The 23,556-nt window shown below is 52.5% G+C and overlaps 6 protein-coding genes across 6 annotated transcripts; 1 reads left to right on the top strand and 5 right to left on the bottom strand.

Annotated features, from left to right (window-relative positions):
• Window positions 1-157: 157 nt before the first annotated feature.
• Window positions 158-3,099, bottom strand: N7532_004903 (putative C2H2 finger domain protein; the record flags this gene model as incomplete). The annotated part of the gene is made up of 2 exons (XM_056617397.1): window positions 158-441; window positions 567-3,099. The coding sequence occupies 2 exons, from the start codon at window positions 3,097-3,099 to the stop codon at window positions 158-160; spliced, it is 2,817 nt and encodes a 938-aa protein (XP_056473556.1).
• A 1,488-nt stretch (window positions 3,100-4,587) lies between these two features.
• On the bottom strand, window positions 4,588-5,433 carry N7532_004902 (synaptobrevin family protein; the record flags this gene model as incomplete). The annotated part of the gene is made up of 2 exons (XM_056617396.1): window positions 4,588-5,353; window positions 5,396-5,433. 2 exons carry the CDS (start codon window positions 5,431-5,433, stop codon window positions 4,588-4,590), a joined length of 804 nt encoding a protein of 267 aa, XP_056473555.1.
• A 731-nt stretch (window positions 5,434-6,164) lies between these two features.
• Window positions 6,165-8,753, bottom strand: N7532_004901 (uncharacterized protein; the record flags this gene model as incomplete). Its single annotated transcript, XM_056617395.1, has 1 exon — window positions 6,165-8,753. One exon carries the CDS (start codon window positions 8,751-8,753, stop codon window positions 6,165-6,167), a length of 2,589 nt encoding a protein of 862 aa, XP_056473554.1.
• Window positions 8,754-10,115: 1,362 nt separating this feature from the next.
• Window positions 10,116-13,554, bottom strand: N7532_004900 (uncharacterized protein; the record flags this gene model as incomplete). Its single annotated transcript, XM_056617394.1, has 3 exons — window positions 10,116-12,473; window positions 12,595-13,148; window positions 13,257-13,554. The coding sequence occupies 3 exons, from the start codon at window positions 13,552-13,554 to the stop codon at window positions 10,116-10,118; spliced, it is 3,210 nt and encodes a 1,069-aa protein (XP_056473553.1).
• A 982-nt stretch (window positions 13,555-14,536) lies between these two features.
• N7532_004899 (bifunctional carbamoylphosphate synthetase/aspartate transcarbamylase) lies at window positions 14,537-21,718 on the top strand (the record flags this gene model as incomplete). Its single annotated transcript, XM_056617393.1, has 5 exons — window positions 14,537-14,605; window positions 14,781-15,549; window positions 15,625-20,051; window positions 20,138-21,607; window positions 21,662-21,718. 5 exons carry the CDS (start codon window positions 14,537-14,539, stop codon window positions 21,716-21,718), a joined length of 6,792 nt encoding a protein of 2,263 aa, XP_056473552.1.
• An 806-nt stretch (window positions 21,719-22,524) lies between these two features.
• Window positions 22,525-23,488, bottom strand: N7532_004898 (uncharacterized protein; the record flags this gene model as incomplete). Its single annotated transcript, XM_056617392.1, has 5 exons — window positions 22,525-22,685; window positions 22,766-22,830; window positions 22,970-23,004; window positions 23,055-23,062; window positions 23,413-23,488. The coding sequence occupies 5 exons, from the start codon at window positions 23,486-23,488 to the stop codon at window positions 22,525-22,527; spliced, it is 345 nt and encodes a 114-aa protein (XP_056473551.1).
• Between the last annotated feature and the right edge of the window lie 68 nt (window positions 23,489-23,556).

The following is a 23,556-nucleotide window of genomic DNA, read 5'->3' as shown; positions in this document are numbered from 1 at the left end:
CATTGATCTGTAGCTCAGCTCAGAGGAACGAATGTGCAATTGCAAGGAAATTCCCGTGGAAAAGAAATGGATAATGCAGAAAGAAATGCCATCGAATGGCAAGGGTCGCAAGGGGGTATCAAAACAGAGAGAAAAAAAAAAAAAAGGCGTGAATGCATCAGATGGCAACAGAAACCATTTCCTCCGAGTTGACCAATTCCTGGCACATCATCGGCGAAATTCGATGGCTGCTCGCCTCCAAACTTGCACCAATGCTATCCAGCCGGTCAATTCCCCCGTCGATCATAGTGCGAGAGCTCCGCTCAGTGTAATTCAATTTCTGATCCCCGTGGATCCGGCTAAACGCGAGGATCATGTTATCGTCTGCCGGCAGAGCCACTGTAGGTGGGCGTGTATGCCGCGAAGGCAGGGCATTGTAAGAGGGTGTGTCTTGTTCATGGGCTAGGGGTGCCATTCCAGTTAGATCATGTATTCATGGTGAAAATGGCCCGGGCAGCGGGCCAGGCAGGCAGACCAAACGAGGGTAGAGGGTGAAAGACCAAGAGTAGACACACATCTTCACATACCAGTAGGGGACACCGTTGGCCCATCTCCAAACTTCCACGCCAGAGGTGAGATATGGACATCCCGAGCATGATCCCACATGCCAGCTGCAGGTTTGGGATCGGTATCCTGGCAGCCCTGCCAACCGCAGGTGATGTTGTGAGGGATATGGTTCTGCATTAAATGAACCCGAAGTGCTTGCAAATTGTGTAGTTCGGACTCGCAGTACTCCCAACGACAATGAAACACTGGGTACTTGACAGGTGACTCCGCAACCGGAACGACCACTTCGATAGATTTCCGTGGGCGTCCCCGTGCCTTCTTCTTTGGAGGCATTTTTGTTGGAGACGGTGGGATCACCACGAGAGGCTGGGGATAGCTTTCGGCCGCGCGTGAACACGGTGTGCTGTTCACCTGTTGGGAGCTGGATCTAGCTGCCTCTCTTCTAGTCGGTGTATCTCGTGTCGACACGGGTCCTCGATTTGCATTGGTCTTGAGATGGGGCTTTGGAGTGGCCGGAATTGCCAATGGCTTGGGGGAAGACCGATGAAGGTCGAACACGCGTGGCGATTGGAACTGCGACTGTGAATGTGGTTGCGCCGCGTGACGCGGTGAGTTGAAGGCGGATGGAATTGGGAAGTTCGAAGGATGTAGCGAATTGGTGGAATGGGGAGGTGGCGGGTTGCGAGGGATGTTGATGGTGGGTGTTGGTGCTTGTGTTGGTGCTTGTGTTGGTACCGGCAGATGTCCAGCTGTCGGGGGCCGCGGTCCGCCCAGGCCAACTGCGGGCGGTGGAGAGGCGGCTGCCACACCCGCCGCGGGTACAGTCGAGTGGCTGGTGCCGGCGGGTAGCGCCACCTTGAACGGCATCAGCGCTGGCGGCGGCCTGGGCCTGGAGGCAATTGCTGCAGATCGTTTCTCCTGGGCATCTTCCAGCAAATCCCACCGGAAGCTGGCGAGATTTTTGGAAAGGTCCACCGCCGAAAACCTAGAACGAAGAATCTCTAAGTGGTGATTCAACATTTTCTCTGTTGGGTGCTTGGCACAATTGATCAACACGTCCCGCGCAATGGTCGCTGGATGATAGGTTTCCTTTTTGACTGCCTTTGTATAGTCCAAGGGCTGGATCAGATCTTTTCGGCTCCGCATGTAGGACGGTGATGGCACTGAATGGACATAGTCTGAAGCATTGAAGGCGCGGGTAGTCCTAGATATAGGCCGAGCTTCTTCCGGAGGAGCAGAAGTATGCGAGGCAAAGGATGAAGCAATAGCATCATCAATTGATGAAGAATCGCCAGAGAGGCTTGCTGTTTCCTGAGGGTGAGATGGCCCTGAAGGTAGCGGTTCCTGCTTCGCGCGATTCGAAGCTGGGGCAGTCTCGGAGGAAGGCTTAGGTAACACTGAAATGGGATTTTGCGGATGAGAATGAGAGCCTTCTGTGGTCGTTCTTCGAGCTCGCGGTGGAGCTACCGATTCATCAAAGGTCTCTTGCGAAGGATATGATCCGAGCCCACTGTGAGCCACTGATGTAGACGAGTCTCCCAAAGGGTGAGAACGATTTTCATGGTCAGAAAACAACGGACCAGTGGAGGAAGTAGGAAAGCCAAGTGTTGATGTAGACGTCCCATGACTCTCAGGACCTGCAGAAACAGAACTTATCTGCGGAGGAAGGTACGAAGTGCGTGCTTTAGCTTGGAAATAGCAATTCGACGCTCTGTTGGAGGGAGATGCCTCTTCATGATATTGCGGAGAAGCTGGTGAGCCTGGAACACCATCCAGAAGGAAGCGAGGAGTATTCGAACTATACATGGGCAAAGAAGAATTGATATCGGAAGACCGTACAAACTGCTGCTGCTGCTGCTGCACCCGTTGCTCCAGCTGTTGGTGGTATTGTTGTGACCTTTGCTGCTGCTGCTGCTCTTGATAAAGCCGTACTCGTTGTTGTTGCTGTATCCATTGCTGCTGCTGCTGCTGCTGCTGCTGCTGCTGCTGCACCCGTTGCTCCGGCTGTTGGTGGTATTGTTTTGACCTTTGTTGCTGCTGCTGCTCTTGATAAAGCCGTACTCGTTGTTGTTGCTGTATCCATTGCTGCTGCTGTGTCCGTATCCGTATCCGTAGCCATTCCTGCTCTCGTGGCGGTTGATTTTGCAGCATCTGCTGGTGCTGTGATATCTGCTGGTGCTGTGGAAGTGGTTGTTGTATAGGTCGGTGTTGCGATAGCCGTGGCTGTGGTTGTGGCGAATGTTGGGTGTGGAATTGTAGCTGAGTTTGTGGCGATTTATTTGTTGATTGGATGGTCGCTGTATTCGTCCTTTGGGCATTAGACTCGACGTTCGGACCGGACTCGGATCTCCGCGCTTGTTCCTGTTGAGCCCGACGGTAGGCGTCGTGGGCAAATTGCGAATCTCGTGCCGGGTCCTCAAATGCTAGTGGGGGATCATTTCGCCACCGGGGAGAGTGCTGTTGGCCATGTTCCCTATAATTTGTTTGGGCTTGGCCAGTGGGCAGAAAGTCTTCGGACCAGTCGTAGTCATTCGAGTCGTCATATTGAGACATATCGGACGGCTTGTGATTATCGCGGGTCGGGTTTCATAGTGAAATGTAAGGAAGAAAGAGGCTTGGCCAACTGAGCACTGGCAGTTATTTCAAAGGCTACTAGTAGTGATTAAGTAGCGCAAATTGAACGATGATTTTGAGACGGCCTTCTTGCGTTTCTTTCTGCCGGGATACGCGCGATCCTGTCGCGTCACGGGTGTAGGCGGTGAGCTCCACCATAAAACTCCAGCCATTTTTCGATTTCGCACCCTCCGCGACTGCACACCAACACCCACCACAGGACTGGGACTGGGTTATGCGATCACACCAACAAAAGCTTTTTGGGATGTCTCATGTAACTGGGACATAACGATGGATGTTCACGTTACATGCGGCAACTTTGCCCGTCTAGCATGCTAGGCCTCAAAGTTTTGCTCAGCAAAAAAATACTCACTCTTGAATTATAGCTCACTTTTCCAGCAATTCGAATCCCACCTATCCTGCACATTTCTCTGCTACTCATTCTTCCATTGGATACAGTCAGATGGTATCCTGTATGTCCCATAGACATTTTAGTGTCGCCAAATTATCTCCTCGTCAACCCCGTCTCGGCGGGCCTCCCATGGTTGGAGAGGTAAACAATTGGCGTATAAAAACTAAAGAGCCAACCAATCGGTCAAAGACCGACTGGCTCTGTCTCACTTGCAGACCGGCGCTGATGCTTCATGCTAGGATGACGTTGGTTTGATAGTGAGGAACACTTCAATAAATATATCTCCGGCATGGATTGGAAACTTCTTGTGCTATTGACAATGGTATAATCAAAATTAGAAAACGAGATGATACTTATTTTATAATTTAAGCATTCTTTCAGCCGCTTGTCGCATTGTCAACCCTCAATTTGGTGAATCTCGTGATTATCACCTTCACATACACTCAGTCACCGCTACATGTTGTCCCAAGGCTCTCGCTGTCTATAAGTGGTCCTGGTGCAACGGAGCCCGGTAATTTGAATTGGCGCAAGTGTATCTGCGGCCTCTCAACATCTCCGAGTCGTTTCGACGGCAATTTCCGTGTCCTTCCAAGGTTGCCCTGGAGTATACTTGCAGCACTTGGAGGTTGCTAGCACCGCCAAGAGAGACACTGGAACATAGAGGATTCAAGCATCGCCTGTATGCCGGCGAACGGGAACATTTCCGCCTAATAATATATCAAGTCAAGACCGAGAATTGACTCTAGGGAATAAGCGACAGAACACAATAGATTGGTTGGCTATATTACTAGTAATGTACACGAGAGAAGGTGCCGAAGAAAGCTAATCGAAGTAAGTGAATCAAGAGAAAACGTGCATAGTTCTGTATCATACCTCATCAAACTTAGGGGATCCAGACAAAAAGATAGGGAAGGAATGAGGAGGTGGGGGAACAAGGAACGCTCGCTGAAACTTTGCTTGCTGCTAAAACAAGTTGAATGACACATTGATCCAATTCGGCCTGAATCGGACAGGTTTTACTCATGGCTCTTGCTACCAACACACCTGCCCCAGGCAGGGAGACCACATCCCATGCCGATAAAGAGGTACAGCAAGAAAATCACCACAACACCCAGTAAAACCATCAATTTGATGTTCTTCCACCACATGCGCCGCCGCAAGCCACGACTACGCATCCGGAAATCATGCGCGCTACCACCCAGCCGATCTGTCTTGTCGACCAATAGATCAATACGTTCTCCGCGTTCGAGCACCCGCTCAATGTTCTCTGTCATAATGTCGCGGACGCTATCGATCTCACGACGGGCGGAGGCGAGCGAGTCGGCAGGTGGTGCAGTATTGTATGTCTGGAGGAGAGCGCGCAGTTCCGTATTAAAGGCTGCACAGCCGTAGGCAGGGAGCGAGCCAAAGTCTGTACTAGAAGGGTTGTATGTCGTCAGGAACTTGCGCTTCATCTCAAGGAGGTAGGCAAATGGGATGCGGCGGCCTTGTTCGGCGGAGGCCACCACAACAAAGCTTAGCGGCGCATAGGAACTTGTCTCTGCGCGGCCGCCCTGGTCATCGGCTGTGCCTCCCGATGAGGAGTCGGCGATATAGTGCACGAACAGGCGTTCGTGAGTGTACGTGAGCTTCTGAGGCTTGTCATGGGTGATCTTGGGGAGGATAATGGAGGCAAGCGAGGAGGCTGCGGTAGATGAGGTGCCAGGCGAAGAGTGTTCGGCTAGGATAGTGGTGCGATGAGCGATGCACGAGCTGAATTCGATATGCTTGGTTAGATGACTGCTGCATGGTTGTTGTAACTGTGTGGGTGGGGATAATGCTCACTAGAGGAGGAAGCTCGGAGCTTTTGAGGAGGACGCCATGGCGATCAGATAAATGTCAGTATTTCCACTCTGCAGCAAGGGAGTCAGACCAAGCTGCGTCAAGACGACACGACTTTGAAGCTTGGGGGAGGACTTGGAGGAAGTCGGTCGAGAAAGTTGAGTTACAGTTGCCCGGGGGCGGGTCAGCTTAGTCACGTCATCAGGTTGCCTACCGCGCATCGATCACATTTGGGTAGGTCTCTTCACAGAATGTTTAGCAGAGAAAGCAGGCCCAACACCGAGTAGCCAAACATATATATATATATATATATAGTATGATGTTTCTACTGGGCAACTAAGACGCGGTATCCAGAAAACACTGCGAACTTTAGATGGTCTGCAATGCGTACATTGCAGTACATCTTTACTGACTGATAACCTTGGGAACAATACCTCACTCATTTATACTACAAAGTACTAATGTAAGATAGACTACCTTAATTTGCTTTAGGTCTTGCATCAGTGTACATCAAAAATTTCCATCCAGCTAGCTATACATGGGAGATTCTCAAACTACACAGGTGTACTTAATGGGAGGTGGCTCTGCGGGTGGCTTGCGTAGAGTAGAGCATTTATAAGCAATATGTTTTATATGTAATAATAGCATTGGGATCAGGAAATATGACTTCATGTCGTTTTGAACAAGGTAGCAGTTTTCCAAAATCAGTGTAGAGATGAGCACCTGTTGGGCACTCACTTCAGCGGAGGTTGCACCAAGCAATATCCATCGTTCAAAGTATCTCGAAGTCATGAACGTTGGCATCATTCGTAAAGTAATTATCCTCATCATTGTCAAAGTCATCAGGGTGATTCATATCAAGGTCGTCACCAATGTCAGATTGATGGCTCATCATCACGGTGCTGTTGCCATCACTAGCCGCAGCATCGACATCGACATCGACTTGCACCACTGACCCCTCCGCGACTGAGCTCACAGACTGGAGATAAGAGATATGTGAGTGCGTGGCGTGGTGAGATGCGCCTTGCACAGTACTGCGGGAGTCAAACGGATCGAGGTCGCTGAACGATTCCTCCGTTGAGGCCACACTTCCGGTGTGTATGGCAGGCCCCGGAGTGGAGAATCCTCCATCTTCCATTATAGGGATGTTTTCACTAAAAACTCCCCCGCTCCCATCGTCGTCGCCTCCGGCCCATAGCGGCAGGAACCTTAACTGTCTCTCTGTCAAACAGTTGAGAGTTTCAGTGCCATCATTCGCCTCTGAAAAATACTCAGATCTGAAAAGCAAATCCCGGACATATTGACGGATGGATGCGGACGCGTGCGTAAGGAACCCATTCAAATCAAACTTCTTTTGTTCTATTTCAAGCTTCATCTGGGTTTTGTCCGAATCAGTATTTTCAAAATAACTTGAGCTTGGCTTTGTCGGAACCATGTGGTCACAAGTATCTGAATAATCCTGCAAATCTGAAGCTGCATTGGCCGGTAGACTTGTTTCACCTGGTGAAGAGAAGAACATTGGGAAACTTCGAGTCGAGACCGAATCACATGTGCTGCCATCTGAGTTTTGCCGCTGGTTTAAAGTCAAGGGGCGACTGTGGATGTTTGAATCTGCGGTCATTCTAGCGTCCGATAAAAAGCTGGGGTCGTTTGGTGTTGGTGGTGAGTGCCGCAGATTAATCGTCAAGTTATGGAAAGAGAAAGGGTTGTGTTTCTTCATGATCTGGGATTCGACTCGTCGATTAAAAATACCAGTTTCGAGCTCAAGCAAGGGCTTGCCAAAATTGCACAACCTAGCCTTCTCGTGGTCTTTGAAAGCGAGTAACCCGGGACCGATATCTGAGACTGTTGCGTGAGGAACTAACTTGTCATCTATATCGGACACCAGATTCAAATCGAGAGACAGAAGATTGTACCAAAAGCTTCTTCCAATGAGGCGTGGAAGAATGTCGGGGTTCTTGAAGGAGCGATACCAAGAGCCTGTTGCGTCACCGGGTCGAGCAGGATCTTTAACTTTCTCCAAGATTCTGTAAATTCTGTATCTCACAAAAACCTTAAGATGGTCTATCAACCTGTCAACCGCTCTGTGGTCTTCAGGAAATTGCCGTCGGTGTTGGGCTATTTTCTGGAATTGGCGATTGTCTTCCATCCAGCTCATCTCAGCCCCAGCGAGATGCAAAAAGCGGTCAATGATATAATCGGAAAAGCTTTTGCTCGCATATTCAATACGCTGAACCTCTGTATCCTCGAGGAAATCACGGATTCGACTGTGTGAAAAGGTTTCCACAAAGGTATGCAGAGGCGTGATTTGGGCTGATCGAATCGTATACAGCAGGGCTTCGTCCCCGACAAGGATAACGAATGAACGACGGCAAAGCTCTGAAGATTTTATTGTGCAGGCGACTCGGTATGCGATCTCCGGGTGGGCGTCAATGAACTTGGTGTTATTTCCCTCGTAAAACCACGCAAGAATATATCCGCTCACAGTCGGCACGGTCGGCACATCAAATACTTTGGCCAATGCAAAGAATGTCCACATTTTGGACGGGGTATTGAGGGTAATGCTGAGGCCCTCCAATACATGCAACAGGTGCTCAATTCCTTCGCGATGGCGCTCGGCAGAGTATTCCACCGGCAGACCCATTTGCTTCGCCTGGGACTTGACGTCTTCAAACTGGCTGGATTCTCCCTCGTGGGGCTCGTCGTCAACAGAATCACCCTCAAGCGATTCGGCAGGCACGTATAAATGGCTGCTTTCACGTTGGTCCCAGTCATCGTCTTCCTCTGGTGAGGAGGCCAATGGGGGCAAGGCCGCGTGTAGTATCAGTTCGGCCGATTCGCAGCTGTCGAGGCCCCCGATACAGGACCGAGGTAGGCGCCACACATTTTTTTGCCATGCCCAGGTTCGAACCGGCAATGGACAGGAGATCTCCGTTACCTGGATGATGGCATCGTCTTCCAAGATGGGCGGTGTCAGGTCTAGGAGGTAGTGGATGCCTTCGGGCAGTCCGCCTCCAAAGCCCCGTTGCTTTGCAACCCGGGCCTGCACTCGAGGTTGGAAGAGCTTTGAGAAGTACTTCGAGCCGGTCGCCAATAATTTAGCGCTATGGATACGATGAGGGATTGTTGATGTGACCATCCGGCGGGGAGGGCTGCATGCTGGGGGCGGATCGATGTACACGAGGGTGTCACCGTCGGGGAGCAAGAGGAGGGGCAGCATTGCTTCCATGGCCAAGGAAGTCCCACCTCGATCGACTGAAATTTGTTCTGCGTCTGTCGGAGGATTGATCGGATCAGGTTCAGGCTGATGCTCCGGTGAGCGTGGAACGTCAGGTGGCTGGGCTGGTTGGGGAGAAGCCATCGCGGGACAAACACCACCGAACTCGAGACAGAGACAAGGGACAAACTACCAGAGGAGAAGTGAAAGGGAGGGAGGGGGAGTGAGAGGAACAGCGGAGTGAGGGGAGTTGAGCCTCATCCTGCTGCCTGCGCCCGTGCGTTCGTCCCATTGTGAAGTGGTCGATACCAGTAATACGACGTATTCCTCCTATCCGACTCTACTCGTGTATGTCCAAGTATATTAAGTACACTTGAAAGTAGCAGTACAGTACAGTAGGTCGTACCATTCAGCCAGCTTTACATCTGCATGACACGCGCGACCCAGGCGCAACAGCGTTTCGACTGTACGTGTACATACAGCAGTAGAATGTAGCTCCGAGCCGAATGCCCGTCTCCACTGCGGATCCCAGCGGGGCAGCTCCACCTCCCTCCGGAAGCATAGTATGTACGTAGTACTTACTAGATCTTAGGATATAGGGGCAAAACGGCCGAGCAAGGTCCGATTCCACAATGTGGTATCATATGGCCCTAAGATGGAGAAAAATACTACAAGTCTGCTACTACGAGTATGTACCATGGTTGGGCCAACCCACGCTGACTTCGGTGGATGTGCTCATCGAGATGTCATGACATTCAGCCCATACCTACCCTAGGGTACCCTAGAGTGGTAGAAAATAACAGTTATTCTGAGTCACTTTCCATTTCACCTTGCAGCGATCCATCGAGGATCTACCAGGAATGGCCGCGTTCGCAGGAGGGCGCACGCCCACTAAGTCTGTGCCCAGGCACCCAACGGGAATACATCGATCTGGCCATCCAAGCTAACCGTGTGGGATAGATCCAGCTCCATTGCTCTCATGAGTATCGTCGGCGTAGTCGGTGGCACTTGGTTGGTCTTTCGACTCCTGGCACCGCAAAGAGGCACGGTGGTGACGACGAACGAGGAAATGGACGCCTTCCGCGGCTCGTCATCCCTCCAAACCGACGTGGGAAACCAGACGGCTCGTCCTCCACGGAAGGGATACTCGGTGCCACGGGGTGGTTCGGTCTAGGCGATCGTCATTACAAGAGGTGCAATCGAGTTAGTAATGTGAAATCAAGACGCAATGCTTCGTGTGTGGTCGATGCTAGTGGTATCTGCAAGGGAAAAAATACAACAGGGTAGACAACAAGGTGCCAAGGAAAAAAAGAATCAAACAAAGCCACAGGAATTTCGAAGACAGAATCCGAAAAACAAAATCAAGTAAAAAGAATTGAATTCCCCCGATTCGAGAGCCGCCCTTTAATAGCTGTACAGGGTATTGGCAAAATGTACACAGGATAGATATCCGAAACAGACATCATCACTGATGTCCACGTGAGAGAAAAAAAAGCCGAGTCCTGATCAAGCAGATCGGGGAACATCATCGGTTTCCTTGAGCTCACTGGACGGACGACCGTCACGGCCGATTCGACTCTCTTCTGATTGCGGTCGGTGCCTCTTCGCGTCTTTGTCCTTCTTCTCCACGCGCTTCTTCTTCTCGCGCACTCGTTCATCAGTCCGACTACGACTTCCGCTTCGACTGGACTCATTCCGTCGCAGGTCCTTGACCTCTTTAATCACCTCCCGGAATCCTTCTTCGATGTTATTCATGCGGGCCAGAACTAACTTGCTGAGCATGTCTTGAGTCTGGCTGGGTCCATCCCGCCGGAGCCTACCAGTCGCAAACGCCATCTGAGTGTTGAAGCTGGAGGGGACACCACCGGTAAAGGCACCTACCACCGCCTTGTTGTCCCCCAAATCAGATCCAAGATCGAACAGGAGAGATCGCTGCGGCCGAGCAGATCGGGCGCGGTCGGTAAGATATAGACCATCGATTTCGGGAACAGACATCGGATTCAGGCCAACGGAAGTGTTGCGTGTAGCTGCCGCTTTGACGGGATGTCTTTTGATGGTGCCCTGATCGACCGATGTCGATACCAGAGGCAAGCGGCCAGTTTCGTCGTCTGAGGAATCTTCGTTGGGCCGAGGGTGAGTGGCTCGGCCCTCGGTGTCTTCGTTGGATGATCCGACAGGATTGTAGAGCATGGTGACGCCGGATATATTCCGAACATGCTTGGGCCGGCGAGTAGGGCTGGCACGACGAGATAGCATCCTTGCTGTGGAAGGCCGCGAGCTGTAGAATTTCGGGGTGGTTTTTTCTGTGCTCCCAACGGCCTGATCGCCGTCACTGGTAATCTCCTTATCGGAAGGCTCATCACGCGATTCTCCACCATCGGACGTGAGCTCGTCGTCTCCCTCCATATCTGTATGTTGCGATAACTGCCGGGTGCGTGTGGGAGAAACGGAATCTCCTCGATGGTGGTTGAAGGCTGGACTGGCAATAAGGCTGGTTCGATCCTCGGGGTTGGATGCCACAGAGCGAGTGGCCACCGTGAAGTCACGCCCATGTGCAGTGAGCGTCTTACGGAATGGAAACGGAAGTCGACGAGTCGGCATCTCCAGATGATCGGCGGCGGAATCTTGCTCGTCGGTAGTATGTGCAGGGCCGGACCCGATCTCCTGCATCCAGTCCTTGATCACGTTGTTCGTCTGCTGCTTGCGCATGGTGCTTGGAGGCTCTCGCATCCGCTCCTCGCCAAAAGGCTGTCGGAAAACCTCTTCCAATGCCTGATCCTTCTGATAGGTGGCAACAGATGGCTCCCGTACTAGGCGTGGTGCCCTCGTGCTGAAGGCTCGGAATCGACTCGGTCGCCAGGTTTGCGTGGGGTCAGGTACCCTTGTATTGGGATTTGCCTCCACGAGATCTGTCGGCTCGATCACTTTGGCACTGAGAATCATCTTCTCATAGAAGCAGATGGTAAACAGGATCGGAAGATGAGTGATTTTAATGATGGTTCGATTGAGTCGGATGAACTCACGAAACGGCATCACGTACCGGAAAGGCGTAACGAGCCATGCGATGACGTTTGCTGGGGCCACGTAGGAGAAGAGGGCATCAGACTTGACCATCGAGATCGCATTCACAGCAAATAAGAACTGATGTTCTTGGTTCGCATTCTGAACAATTCGCATGAAGGAGTTCGTGAGAACTGTGATCAGAATGGTGACGACAACGAAGTGACAAATGAAGAGGAAGACGGTCAATATAGTCCGTCCCAGCAGATTGTATTCTTCCCACATCGCCCATGCAGTCGGCGTGAAGCCCATCAGCATTTGAAACAAACCATACGCAACAGACTTCGGGGAGTTGTCATCACCAAAGGATAAGAAAGCAACGAAGAAGCCGCTGCATGCAATGATGATCAATACGAAAACTGCGATCAGATCGGATGCCATTATGCGGAACGCAATCAGCAGTTGCGAGAAGTACCGATAATGATCAAGGATTGAGAAGAGACGCGGAAAGAGCAGGACCGCATTTGCCGCCAACACATCGTATGCCAGGTTGGCCACTTGCTGGTTGCGGGGATAAGTCAAGAAGGCACCATAGATCCGCAGACAATAATAACAGAAGAGTAGAAGCAGAATCCCCAGGTCGAACAGGTTCCAGAAACTCATTAGGTAGAGACTGAATCCCTGCTCGTTAAAACCGACCACTTCATCCAGCATAAAGCCAGTACTCCAGAACCAAAAAACGACTTCTAAGGATGTAATCTGGCGGCTTCGTTCTTCCAAGACCGCCAGGAAGAGCCCCAGCAACACAGCGAAAGAGACCGTCGACAGGAACTGTCGGTAGCGTGGCACCCGAAGCCGTGATAGCTTGAATAAGGAAGCATCGCGGGGATTGTACAATGTGACCGAGCGACGTAAACTTCCATTGCTCGGGGCAGGTACTTGGCTCTCATTCTGGTCTGTAGAGGTCCCATAGTTGGGATCACACGCCGTTCGCGCGGCGATGTAGGTTATCAGCAGCAGAATGAAAGACAATCGTCCCAGCCCAGATGGCCTCCAGCTGTTGGACAACTACTGGATGAGCCAGGAATCGCTTGGCCTGAGCTCGAATCGCCACTTCGAGGCATGAGATCCGTGCCGTCCCCATTCCACGCTTTCCCCGTAGACCCGAGCTCCATGCCGTTGACGAATCCTGGCCCTGGAGAGGGTAGAACTCATAGGACAGCGCGTCAATCAAGTCTCTCGTCGAGTATTCCCGGAGCAGCTTAATCGCCAGCAGCTCGCTCACCATCGCACGTGTCTGACTGGCACCACTATTTCCGGGATTGAGCTGAATTTCTTTCTCGAACTGAAGGCAATTGGCCATGAGGGCATAGAGTGTCGCACGCGAAAGATGTGCGGACATGATTTTTTGTTGGATTGGTTTGATCAGGAATTGCGAGACCTGCGGGGAGCGCAACTGGTCCCATGTCAGGGTAGTCTCGCAGCGCGAGGCAATCAGTGGGCGAATGGCATGGGTGATATCGTAGACGGGGAGCGCATCTGTCGCGTGTAAATATTTGTCAGCTTCAATTCCATAGATGCCATGTTATCTGGGGACCAAGGCCCAGCAGCGAGGTTGCGCCGGGGGAGGGGATTCGACGACAGTACCTAACACTGAGGCAGAGAAGATTGGCAGAAGGGGCGTCGACTCAATGGGTTGATCGTCCTCATCCTCATCTTCATCCCGCCAGTCCTCATCCTCGTCCACGTCCACATCTTCCTCATACACATCCTGAAGCTCGGGCGCGTCGTAGGTAGTGGGTCTCCGAGCGCGTCGACCACCCCGTTGCGCCGCCGCTCGGAACCAGGGCGAGCTATTGCTGTCACTGGGGTTGAAAGGCGAGGCAAACGAGGTCTGGTCGATTTGGTTGCGCCGCGGTCTTGGGCGAAGCAAAGAAGCCAGCATCGTGGACAACTTCAGACGCGGGTCCGCATGGCAAGAGATCTGAATAGTCGACGGCAACGATTTCAGAGCACGCCAGGGGAAATCAGAGCGAGGAAAGCGAGGAGGGAGTCGAGGGGCAGAATCCGGGGAAATGCAAGGTCGTCGAGTTTTGGCGGGCAGTGCGAGCGATTAATCCCAGCGAAGGGCTATCGCAGATCTAGAGAGATCAGAGGCTCCACACCCGTCGGACGTCATGGCGCAGCGCACCTGACCGCGCAGTCGGGAGATCCGGTTTGAAGGTAGTGTACACAGCGCATGGTTTATTTGTCGCCTCTCGGGTCCTGTAGCTCGGCGCCTGGAGGGCCTTTTGGGCTACTTTGGTTGCGCAGGATATAGATGTGATGATATTCACGTGCGACGATACATGCCAGTGGTTAGGTAACTTGGGTCGCTAACCAGGCATCGTCGATAGGTTGATAAGTCGATTCGGTACGAAAATATAGTTCTGATCAATCCTCCAATTGGAAGAGCAGGTAGGACTTAGGCTCTATTTGTGTATCTAGAAACGCGCTGGAGGGAAACACAGGTCAGACTCGAACAGTACATGCAAAATCGGTCGTATGTACTGATAGTTCGATATTGTCCATGTCTGGTTCGATGGCCGGCAAACCGCGTCCGAGGCTTCTGCCCTAACCGACGGCCCACTCGTGTGCCCTGCGAATTCCCAATCATAGAGATGCTTTGTTTCGACCGAAGCACTTTTGTCTCAGGGTGGGAATGCTTGGTGGAACAGGTCAATATAAATTTGTAGACTATCGCGCCTTATCATTCACCGCCTGCAAGCCACAGACAGTGCAACCTACATGTAATGTACTACAAACAGGGAACAAACCAATGCCATCCAAACAAGGAGAGCCATAAGAGTCCCTTGGAGACACCCTCATGTCCTCAAAGTTTTATTTCAAACAATTCGAAAATAGAGCAACAGATAATTGCCGATCCAATGACTCAATTGCTCCACCAGAAAATTCTGAAGGCGGCTCACCGCCCACCGCTTCCGGACGAACAGTCGGTGCGCCGGCAGCGGCACGAAAAATTTATTCTGCCATCGCCTCGCTCTTCTCCTCCTTCATACCTCAGCTCTTGAAGCTGCTCTTCAATTCATACCTCCCAATTCCCCTTACCCCACAAAAAACCCCTCAAAAAAAGGAGGCCCAAAAAAGTCTGACTGGTGGATGCTGTGCTAGAGTGACCTTGCGCTAGCACACATCGTCCCCGAGAGGACTTGTCCCCTCATTCTTTCTTTCTCTTCAATTGTGATGTCCCAAGAGGATCCGGTCCTGCCCACGAGTCCCAAGGCGGGTGGTCCAGTAGCCTACCAGACCAACAAGGACCTGCTGCCCACAATGGACGCCAACAGCGGTGCTCTCATCGCCCCTGCCTCCATTCCCGTTCGGGGAGGAAGCGATCGCCTCGTGGCTCTCGAGCTCGAGGACGGTACCGTCTACCAGGGATACAACTTCGGTGCCGAGAAGAGCGTTGCTGGTGAATTGGTCTTCCAGACTGGTATGGTCGGCTATCCCGAGTCAATCACCGACCCTTCCTACCGCGGCCAGATCCTGGTCATCACCTTCCCTCTGATCGGTAACTACGGTGTGCCATCTCGGGAGCAAGTCGATGAGCTGCTTAAGCTCCCCTCATACTTCGAATCGAGCCAGATCCACGTTGCGGCGTTGGTGGTGGCAACCTATGCCGGCGAGGACTTCTCGCACTTCCTGGCTGCGTCGTCTCTGGGCCAGTGGCTCAAGGAGCAGGGAGTCCCCGCCATGCACGGCGTTGACACCCGTGCACTGACCAAGCGTATCCGTCAGAAGGGTAGCATGCTGGGCCGCATGCTGCTCCAGAAGGCCGATGTCGCCAAGGAGGTGGCCGCCGCCGTCGATGCTGCTACTTGGAAGTCCCACTTCGAGAAGCTTGAGTGGGTGGATCCTAACACGAAGAACCTTGTGAATGAGGGTGAGTCAATAGACCCTATGCATCGGATCAGACATCAGATAACAAGGTTACTAACGTGAATCTTGCTTTGCACAGTCTCCATCCGCGAGCCCAAGCTCTATACTCCTCCCGCTGATGTTGCTCTTAAGCACCCCTCGGGCCGCCCCGTCCGTGTTCTGTGCCTGGACGTTGGTATGAAATATAACCAGCTGCGCTGCCTGCTCACCCGCGGCGTTGAGGTCATGGTTGTCCCATGGGACTACGACTTCCCCAACCTGGCCGGCAAGGACTACGACGGTCTCTTCGTATCCAACGGCCCCGGTGATCCCGCCACTCTCACAACCACCATCAACAACCTGGCCAAGACATTGAAGGATGCACGCACACCCGTTTTCGGTATCTGCCTGGGTCACCAGCTGATTGCCCGCTCTGTCGGTGCCACCACCTCCAAGATGAAGTTCGGTAACCGTGGTCACAACATTCCTTGCACCAGCTTGATCTCTGGCAAGTGCCACATCACCTCGCAGAACCACGGTTACGCTGTGGATGCTTCTAGCCTTCAGGATGGCTGGGAGGAGCTGTTCGTGAACGCCAACGATGGCAGCAACGAGGGTATCCGCCACACTGCTCGTCCCTTCTTCAGTGTCCAATTCCACCCCGAGAGCACCCCCGGTCCCCGTGATACCGAGTATCTGTTCGACGTTTTCATCAACACTATTCAGAAGACTATGGCTTCTGCTGATGCTCTCACCAAGCCCGTGGAGTTCCCCGGCGGCACCAAGGCTGAGAATGTCAAGGCCGCACCCCGTGTGCACGTGAAGAAGGTTCTGGTTCTGGGATCTGGTGGTCTCAGTATCGGTCAGGCTGGAGAGTTCGACTATTCCGGTAGTCAGGCCATCAAGGCCCTGAAGGAGGAGGGAATTTACACGATCTTGATCAACCCCAACATTGCCACCATTCAAACCTCCAAAGGTCTGGCTGACAAGGTCTATTTCCTCCCCGTTAACGCCGACTTCGTACGCAAGGTCATCAAGCACGAGCGCCCCGATGCCATCTATTGTACCTTCGGTGGTCAGACTGCTCTCTCAGTCGGTATCCAGCTCAAGGATGAGTTCGAGGCCTTGGGTGTCAAGGTTCTGGGTACTCCCATCGACACCATCATCACTACCGAGGATCGTGAGCTGTTTGCTCGCAGCATGGACTCCATCAACGAGAAATGCGCCAAGTCGGCTTCCGCCTCTACTCTCGAGGAATCTCTGCAGGTGGTGGAGAACATCGGTTTCCCCGTCATCGTTCGTGCCGCCTATGCCCTGGGTGGTCTTGGCTCCGGCTTCGCAGAGAACATGGATCAGCTGAAGGATCTTTGCACCAAGGCTCTGGCGGTTAGCCCCCAAGTGCTCATTGAGCGCAGTATGAAGGGCTGGAAGGAAATCGAGTATGAAGTCGTTCGTGATGCTCAGGACAACTGTATCACTGTTTGCAACATGGAAAACTTTGATCCCCTCGGTATTCACACCGGTGACTCGATTGTCGTCGCCCCCTCCCAGACCCTCTCTGACGAGGACTACAACATGCTGCGAACTACTGCGGTCAATGTCATTCGCCACCTTGGTGTTGTTGGTGAATGTAACATCCAATATGCCCTGAACCCATTCTCAAAGGAATACTGCATTATTGAAGTCAATGCTCGTCTTTCTCGTTCCTCGGCTCTTGCTTCCAAGGCTACTGGTTACCCGCTTGCTTTCATTGCCGCTAAGCTGGGTCTGGGTATCCCCCTCAACGAGATTAAGAACTCTGTGACCAAGTCCACTTGTGCCTGCTTCGAGCCATCGCTTGATTACTGTGTGGTCAAGATCCCCCGCTGGGATCTTAAGAAGTTCACCCGTGTCTCTACTCAGCTGGGTTCGTCCATGAAGTCGGTTGGTGAAGTCATGAGCATTGGTCGTAATTTTGAAGAAGCCATTCAGAAGGCCATCCGGTCCGTTGACTTCCATAACTACGGCTTCAACGAGACTAATGCCCTCATGTCTATCAAGGGCGAACTCCAAACCCCATCTGACCAGCGTCTGTTCGCCATTGCCAATGCTATGGCCGCTGGTTATACTGTGGATGATATCTGGAAGCTGACTAACATTGACAAGTGGTTCCTGAGCCGCCTGAAGGGTCTGAGCGATTTCGGCAAGTCTATGACTGCTTTCAATGCTACCAGCGTGCCCATCCCTATGATCCGTCAGGCCAAGCAGCTGGGTTTCTCTGATCGTCAGCTTGCAAAGTTCCTGAGCTCAAACGAACTGGCTGTTCGTCGCAAGCGTGTGGAAGCCGGTATTATGCCCATTGTCAAGCAGATTGATACCGTCGCGGCCGAGTTCCCTGCGGTCACCAACTACCTCTACCTCACTTACAATGCCTCCGAGCATGATCTGAAATTTGACGACCACGGCATCATGGTTCTTGGCTCCGGTGTTTACCGTATTGGTTCGTCCGTCGAGTTCGACTGGTGCTCCGTTCGCACTATTCGCACCCTTCGCGAGCAGGGCCACAAGACCATCATGGTTAACTATAACCCTGAGACCGTCAGTACCGATTACGACGAGGCCGACCGCCTGTACTTCGAAAACATCAACCTGGAGACTGTTCTTGACATCTACCAGCTGGAGACTTCCAGCGGTGTGATTATCTCCATGGGTGGCCAGACCCCTAACAACATTGCGCTGCCTTTGCACCGTCTGAACGTGAACATCCTGGGTACTTCCCCTGAGATGATCGATGGTGCTGAGAACCGTTACAAGTTCTCTCGCATGTTGGATCGTATCGAGGTTGACCAGCCTGCCTGGAAGGAGCTCACCAGCATTGACGAAGCCCGTGATTTCTGTGACAAGGTCGGCTATCCTGTGCTGGTTCGTCCTTCTTACGTGCTTTCTGGTGCTGCCATGAACACTGTCTATTCCGAGCACGACTTGGCGAACTACCTGAACCAGGCTGCCGACGTTTCACGCGACCACCCTGTCGTCATCACCAAGTATATCGAAAATGCCAAGGAAATTGAGATGGATGCCGTGGCCCGCAACGGTGTCATGGTTGGTCACTTCATTTCCGAGCACGTCGAGAACGCCGGTGTGCACTCTGGTGATGCCACCCTCATTCTGCCCCCGCAGGATCTCAGCCCCGAGACCGTCCGCCGCATCGAGGAGGCCACCCGAAAGATCGGTAATGCTCTGAATGTCACTGGCCCCTACAACATTCAGTTCATTGCCAAGGACAACGATATCAAGGTTATCGAGTGTAACGTTCGTGCTTCGCGTTCGTTCCCCTTCGTGTCCAAGGTTATGGGCGTTGACCTTATCGAGATGGCCACCAAGGCCATGATCGGCATTCCCTTCCAGGAGTACCCCCCAGTCAACGTTCCCAAGGACTACTGCGGTGTCAAGGTACCTCAGTTCTCTTTCTCCCGTCTTTCGGGTGCTGATCCTGTTCTTGGTGTTGAGATGGCCTCGACTGGTGAGGTTGCTTCTTTCGGACGTGACAAGTACGAGGCCTACCTCAAGGCCTTGCTGTCTACTGGTTTCCGCCTGCCTAAGCGCAACATTCTCTTCTCTATCGGATCCTACAAGGAGAAGATGGAGATGTTGCCGTCCATCCAGAAGCTGCACCAGCTTGACTACAACCTGTTCGCCACTTCTGGAACTGCCGACTTCCTGAAGGAGAACGGAGTCCCTGTCAAGTACCTGGAGGTTTTGGCCGGCGAGGAGGATGACATCAAGTCTGAGTACTCTCTGACCCAGCACTTGTCGAACAACCTGATTGATCTGTATATCAACTTGCCGTCGAACAACCGCTTCCGCCGTCCTGCCAACTACATGTCCAAGGGTTACCGTACACGTCGTATGGCCGTTGACTACCAGACCCCCCTGGTGACGAACGTGAAGAACGCTAAGATCCTGATCGAAGCTATTGCTCGTCACTATCCTCTGAACATCCAGACCACCGATTTCCAGACTAGCCACCGCACTGTGGTCCTGCCTGGTTTGATCAACATTGCTGCCTTTGTCCCTGGTCTTGTCACTCCCGGCTCCAAGGACTTTGAGGCTGTTACCAAGGCTTCAATTGCTGCTGGTTTCAGTATGGTTCGGGTCATGCCCGTCGGCGTCGACAGCTCGGTTACTCAAGCCACCGATCTGGCCATCGTTCAGCAGAATGCTCAGGACAAGTCGTACTGCGACTTCAACATCTCGGTCGCGGCCACTGAGACCAACTCGGACCAGATCACGCAGATGACTGGTGAGGTTGGCTCTCTGTTCGTCCCGTTCAACCACCTTTCTGGCAACATCAACAAGGTGGCTACTGTGACCAACCACTTCGGTGCTTGGCCTTCCAGCAAGCCCCTGATCACCGATGCCAAGGGAACCGATCTGGCTTCCATCCTGCTGCTGGCCAGCCTGCACAGCCGTAACATCCACGTCATGAGCGTGACCTCGAAGGAGGACATCAAGCTGATTGCCCTGAGCAAGGAAAAGGGCCTGAAAGTGACTTGCGATGTCTCCGTCTTCTGTCTTTTCCTCTCGCGTGATGATTACCCGGCCTGCGCTTCCTCCCCTCTGCTGAGGACCAGAAGGCACTTTGGGACCATATGAGCACCATCGATGTTTTCTCTATTGGTAGCATTCCATTCCAGCTTGCTGGAAAGGATGCTACGCCTTCCGTCGGTATTGCTGAGTCTCTTCCGCTTCTCTTCACTGCCGTCGCCGAGGGTCGTCTTACCGTGGAGGATATCACTGCCCGTCTCTATGACAACCCCAAGAAGATCTTCGAGTTGCACGATCAGGCCGATACCTCTCTCGAGATTGAGATTGACCGCCCTTACATCTTCCAGGGCAATGCTTGGTCGCCCTTCAATGGCAAGATGATGCGTGGCTCCGTCCAGCGTGTCACTTTCCAGGGCAAGACGGCTTGCCTAGACAACGAGGTCATCCCCAGTGCTGTCAAGGGTACCGATATGTCGTCTCACCGTATCGTTCCTACCTCTCCTGTGCAGAAACCTACCACTCCCATGGTTCGCCCCGAGAGCTCTTTGGAGCGTCACACCTCCTTGTCTGGCACTCCCGGTCGTCGTGTCCGCGGTGTGGATGCCAATGTCCCGTCTGTTGGCGAGCTTGGCCCCCCTCTGTACCCGTCGGCCCAGCTCTCCTCCTCGTTGTACGAGATGCTCTCGCGCTCTCCCTTCCGTGGCAAACACGTACTGTCCGTGAACCAGTTCACTCGCGCGGACCTTCACCTGCTTTTTACTGTCGCTCAGGAGATGCGCCTTGGTGTTCAACGCCAGGGTGTTCTTGACATCCTCAAGGGCCGTGTCCTCGCCACCCTGTTCTACGAGCCGTCGACCCGCACCTCCGCTTCGTTCGATGCCGCTATGCAGCGTCTTGGTGGACGCACCATCCCGATCTCGACCGAACACTCCTCGACTCAGAAGGGTGAGACCCTTCAGGACACCATCCGCACCCTCGGCTGCTACGGTGACGCCGTGGTTCTGCGCCACCCCAGCCCCAGCAGCACCGACGTTGCGGCCAAGTTCTCTCCGGTCCCCATCATCAACGGTGGTAACGGCTCTATTGAGCACCCGACCCAGGCCTTCCTGGACCTCTTCACCATCCGTGAGGAGCTGGGTACCGTCACCGGTCTGACCATCACCTTCACTGGTGATCTGAAGTACGGTCGCCCCGTGCACTCCTTGATCAAGCTGCTCCAGTTCTACGATGTTCGTGTGCAGCTTGTCTCGCCCAAGGAGCTTGCCCTGCCCGATGATGTTCGTCAGCAGATCAAGGCCTCTGGTCAACTGCTTGGCGAGTACGAGGAGCTGACTCCCGATATTGTTGCCCGCTCCGATGTCCTCTACTCGACCCGTGTGCAGAAGGAGCGCTTCTCCGACCTTGCTCAGTACGAGCGCCTGAAGAACAGCCTCGTCATCGACAACGCTCTTCTGAAGCACGCCAAGAGCCACATGGTTGTTATGCACCCTCTGCCCCGGAACGCTGAGATCGCCGAGGAGGTCGACTTCGATCAGCGGGCCGCCTACTTCCGCCAGGTGCGTTATTCCCCCTACCATTCTTTACTCGAGCTTTTCTAACGGATTTCACAGATGAGATATGGCTTGTACTGCCGCATGGCGCTGCTGGCCCTGGTCTTGGCCCCCTAAATTTTTCCATCTTTCATAATCCTTCCTCCCTGAGACCGGGACTTCCAAAAAGCGCGCCGTCCATTTCACGCATGTCATGTCTTTCCACTTTCCTGTTCTAAAAGCCTGTCTGGATATCCCTCGTAGGTGCAGCTGCCACGATAGAAAGCGAGCTGTATAGATTAGACAATCTCCGTTTCATGAACCTGATGACCCGTTCTATGTATGCTGTATACTATCTTATTTTCAATTTCTGTTCATACATGTGTTACGACTTTATGTCTGTCGTTTTGTTTGGCGTGTGTTCGGTTTGGCGTGTGTTTGGCGTGTGTTTAATTTGGTTTTGGATTGCTTTCTTTGGGTCCTGGGGCATTGGGTTCATCATTGCGGGCATCTTTTATTTCCATTGCATTTGACTTCAATTTCAACATTTGACATCTCTTCATTTCGAATTTGCTGTGCCTTGAACCATCAAACTTCTATTGTATGTTTGCTATGGGGCGACCTGTGGGTCTATGCTGGCTCGATTCGGATACTCACAAAAATCATCAGCATTGAAGCAAACTGCAGTGAGTCGGTACAAGTCACATCTCAGATATGAATCTTCGTGAGAAGAATTCAAGGATTTCACAAGTGTAATTGTAGACGTCTGTCCGTGATATCAACACTCGAAATACATCAACGATTCTCTCAACTGTGAAGTTCAATTTGCTGGAGACCAGCATCAAAGATGATAATAAAAACAACAAAGCGACTTACAAAAACGTTTGTCTACAGGCGATTTAAATATACAGAGATAGGTATACTACAAGGTTAATAATAAGAGCTTAAAGCTCAACATCTTTATCCTGGCTCTCAGGGAAGGCAGGGAACAGGGGACGAGGAGCGAGGGAGAGAATGACCTCCATGAGGTCCGATAGCATCTCCTCCAGTCGACCAAAGCTAGCTGCCATTTGCGCCTCCAGCCGCTGCATATTCTCCCGGGTGACTGAGGAGGACCCAGCCTCAGCAAGAAACCGGAAGATTTGGCCGAACGGCCGCTGCTGGACGCCGGCCTGATCAACCAACCGTATAAGTTAGGTCTGGCAGTCCGCAGCGAGGTGATCCTTTGCGCCGCATTTGCAGCATCGGCGCTATTAGAAAAGTTAGCACTTACTCTTTTACCAGTCTACAAAGTGTATCGACGAGTGTTCCCGCGACCGAGGGACCGGGTACTTTGACCAGTTTCATCGATCAAATGATCGAGTACTTCGTCAAAGTCCAGCGACCTACCGACCGATATCGACAGGATCAAGGAGAGACACTGACTGGGGAGTAGGGGAGAGATGCAGGAATCAGAGGTAAGTACATATCGTACGAGAGCGGCTGGGAAAACGTCAGTTAAGTCCAAGTCCATGGAAGGTAACAGTAACAATAATCGTATATCGGGTGAAGTTCCCCGGCTGCGGTATCGGCTGCGGTATCAAACTCACTCCCTACTTAGCTTCCCAAAAGGAGCTCAGTCCTAACATTCTGGATGTGCATGTCTCGGGGTATATTAGACCGTAGCGCAGTCTGTTGCCAAGCAGCACACTGGCACGAAATGCGGGGTGAAGCTTGCACGCAGGCTCATTAACCCCTAGGAGCGGCCCCAATCGAGAAAGGATCCGACGAGTTTCAATCTGCCCTCGTCTTGGCAGCATGGGAATGACGATGAGCTTCGGCACATCTCGCACCGATATGCAAACCGCCCGCTGGCTTTGATGCTTTGCTAAGAGACCCCGGATTATCGCATGCGGGGTTGCGAAACATTTCTGGGGTGAAAAAACGGCAGTTGGCTAGAAGAAGAGGCCCGGAGGGTACTTAGGTACTTATCTGGC

Source organism: Penicillium argentinense (assembly GCF_028826775.1).
Source record: "Penicillium argentinense strain IBT 30761 chromosome Unknown utg000005l_segment0_segment0, whole genome shotgun sequence".
In the NCBI taxonomy this organism is placed as follows: domain Eukaryota; kingdom Fungi; phylum Ascomycota; class Eurotiomycetes; order Eurotiales; family Aspergillaceae; genus Penicillium; species Penicillium argentinense.
Note: the sequence above shows the minus strand (reverse complement) of the source record. Positions and strands in the feature narration are given on the sequence as shown.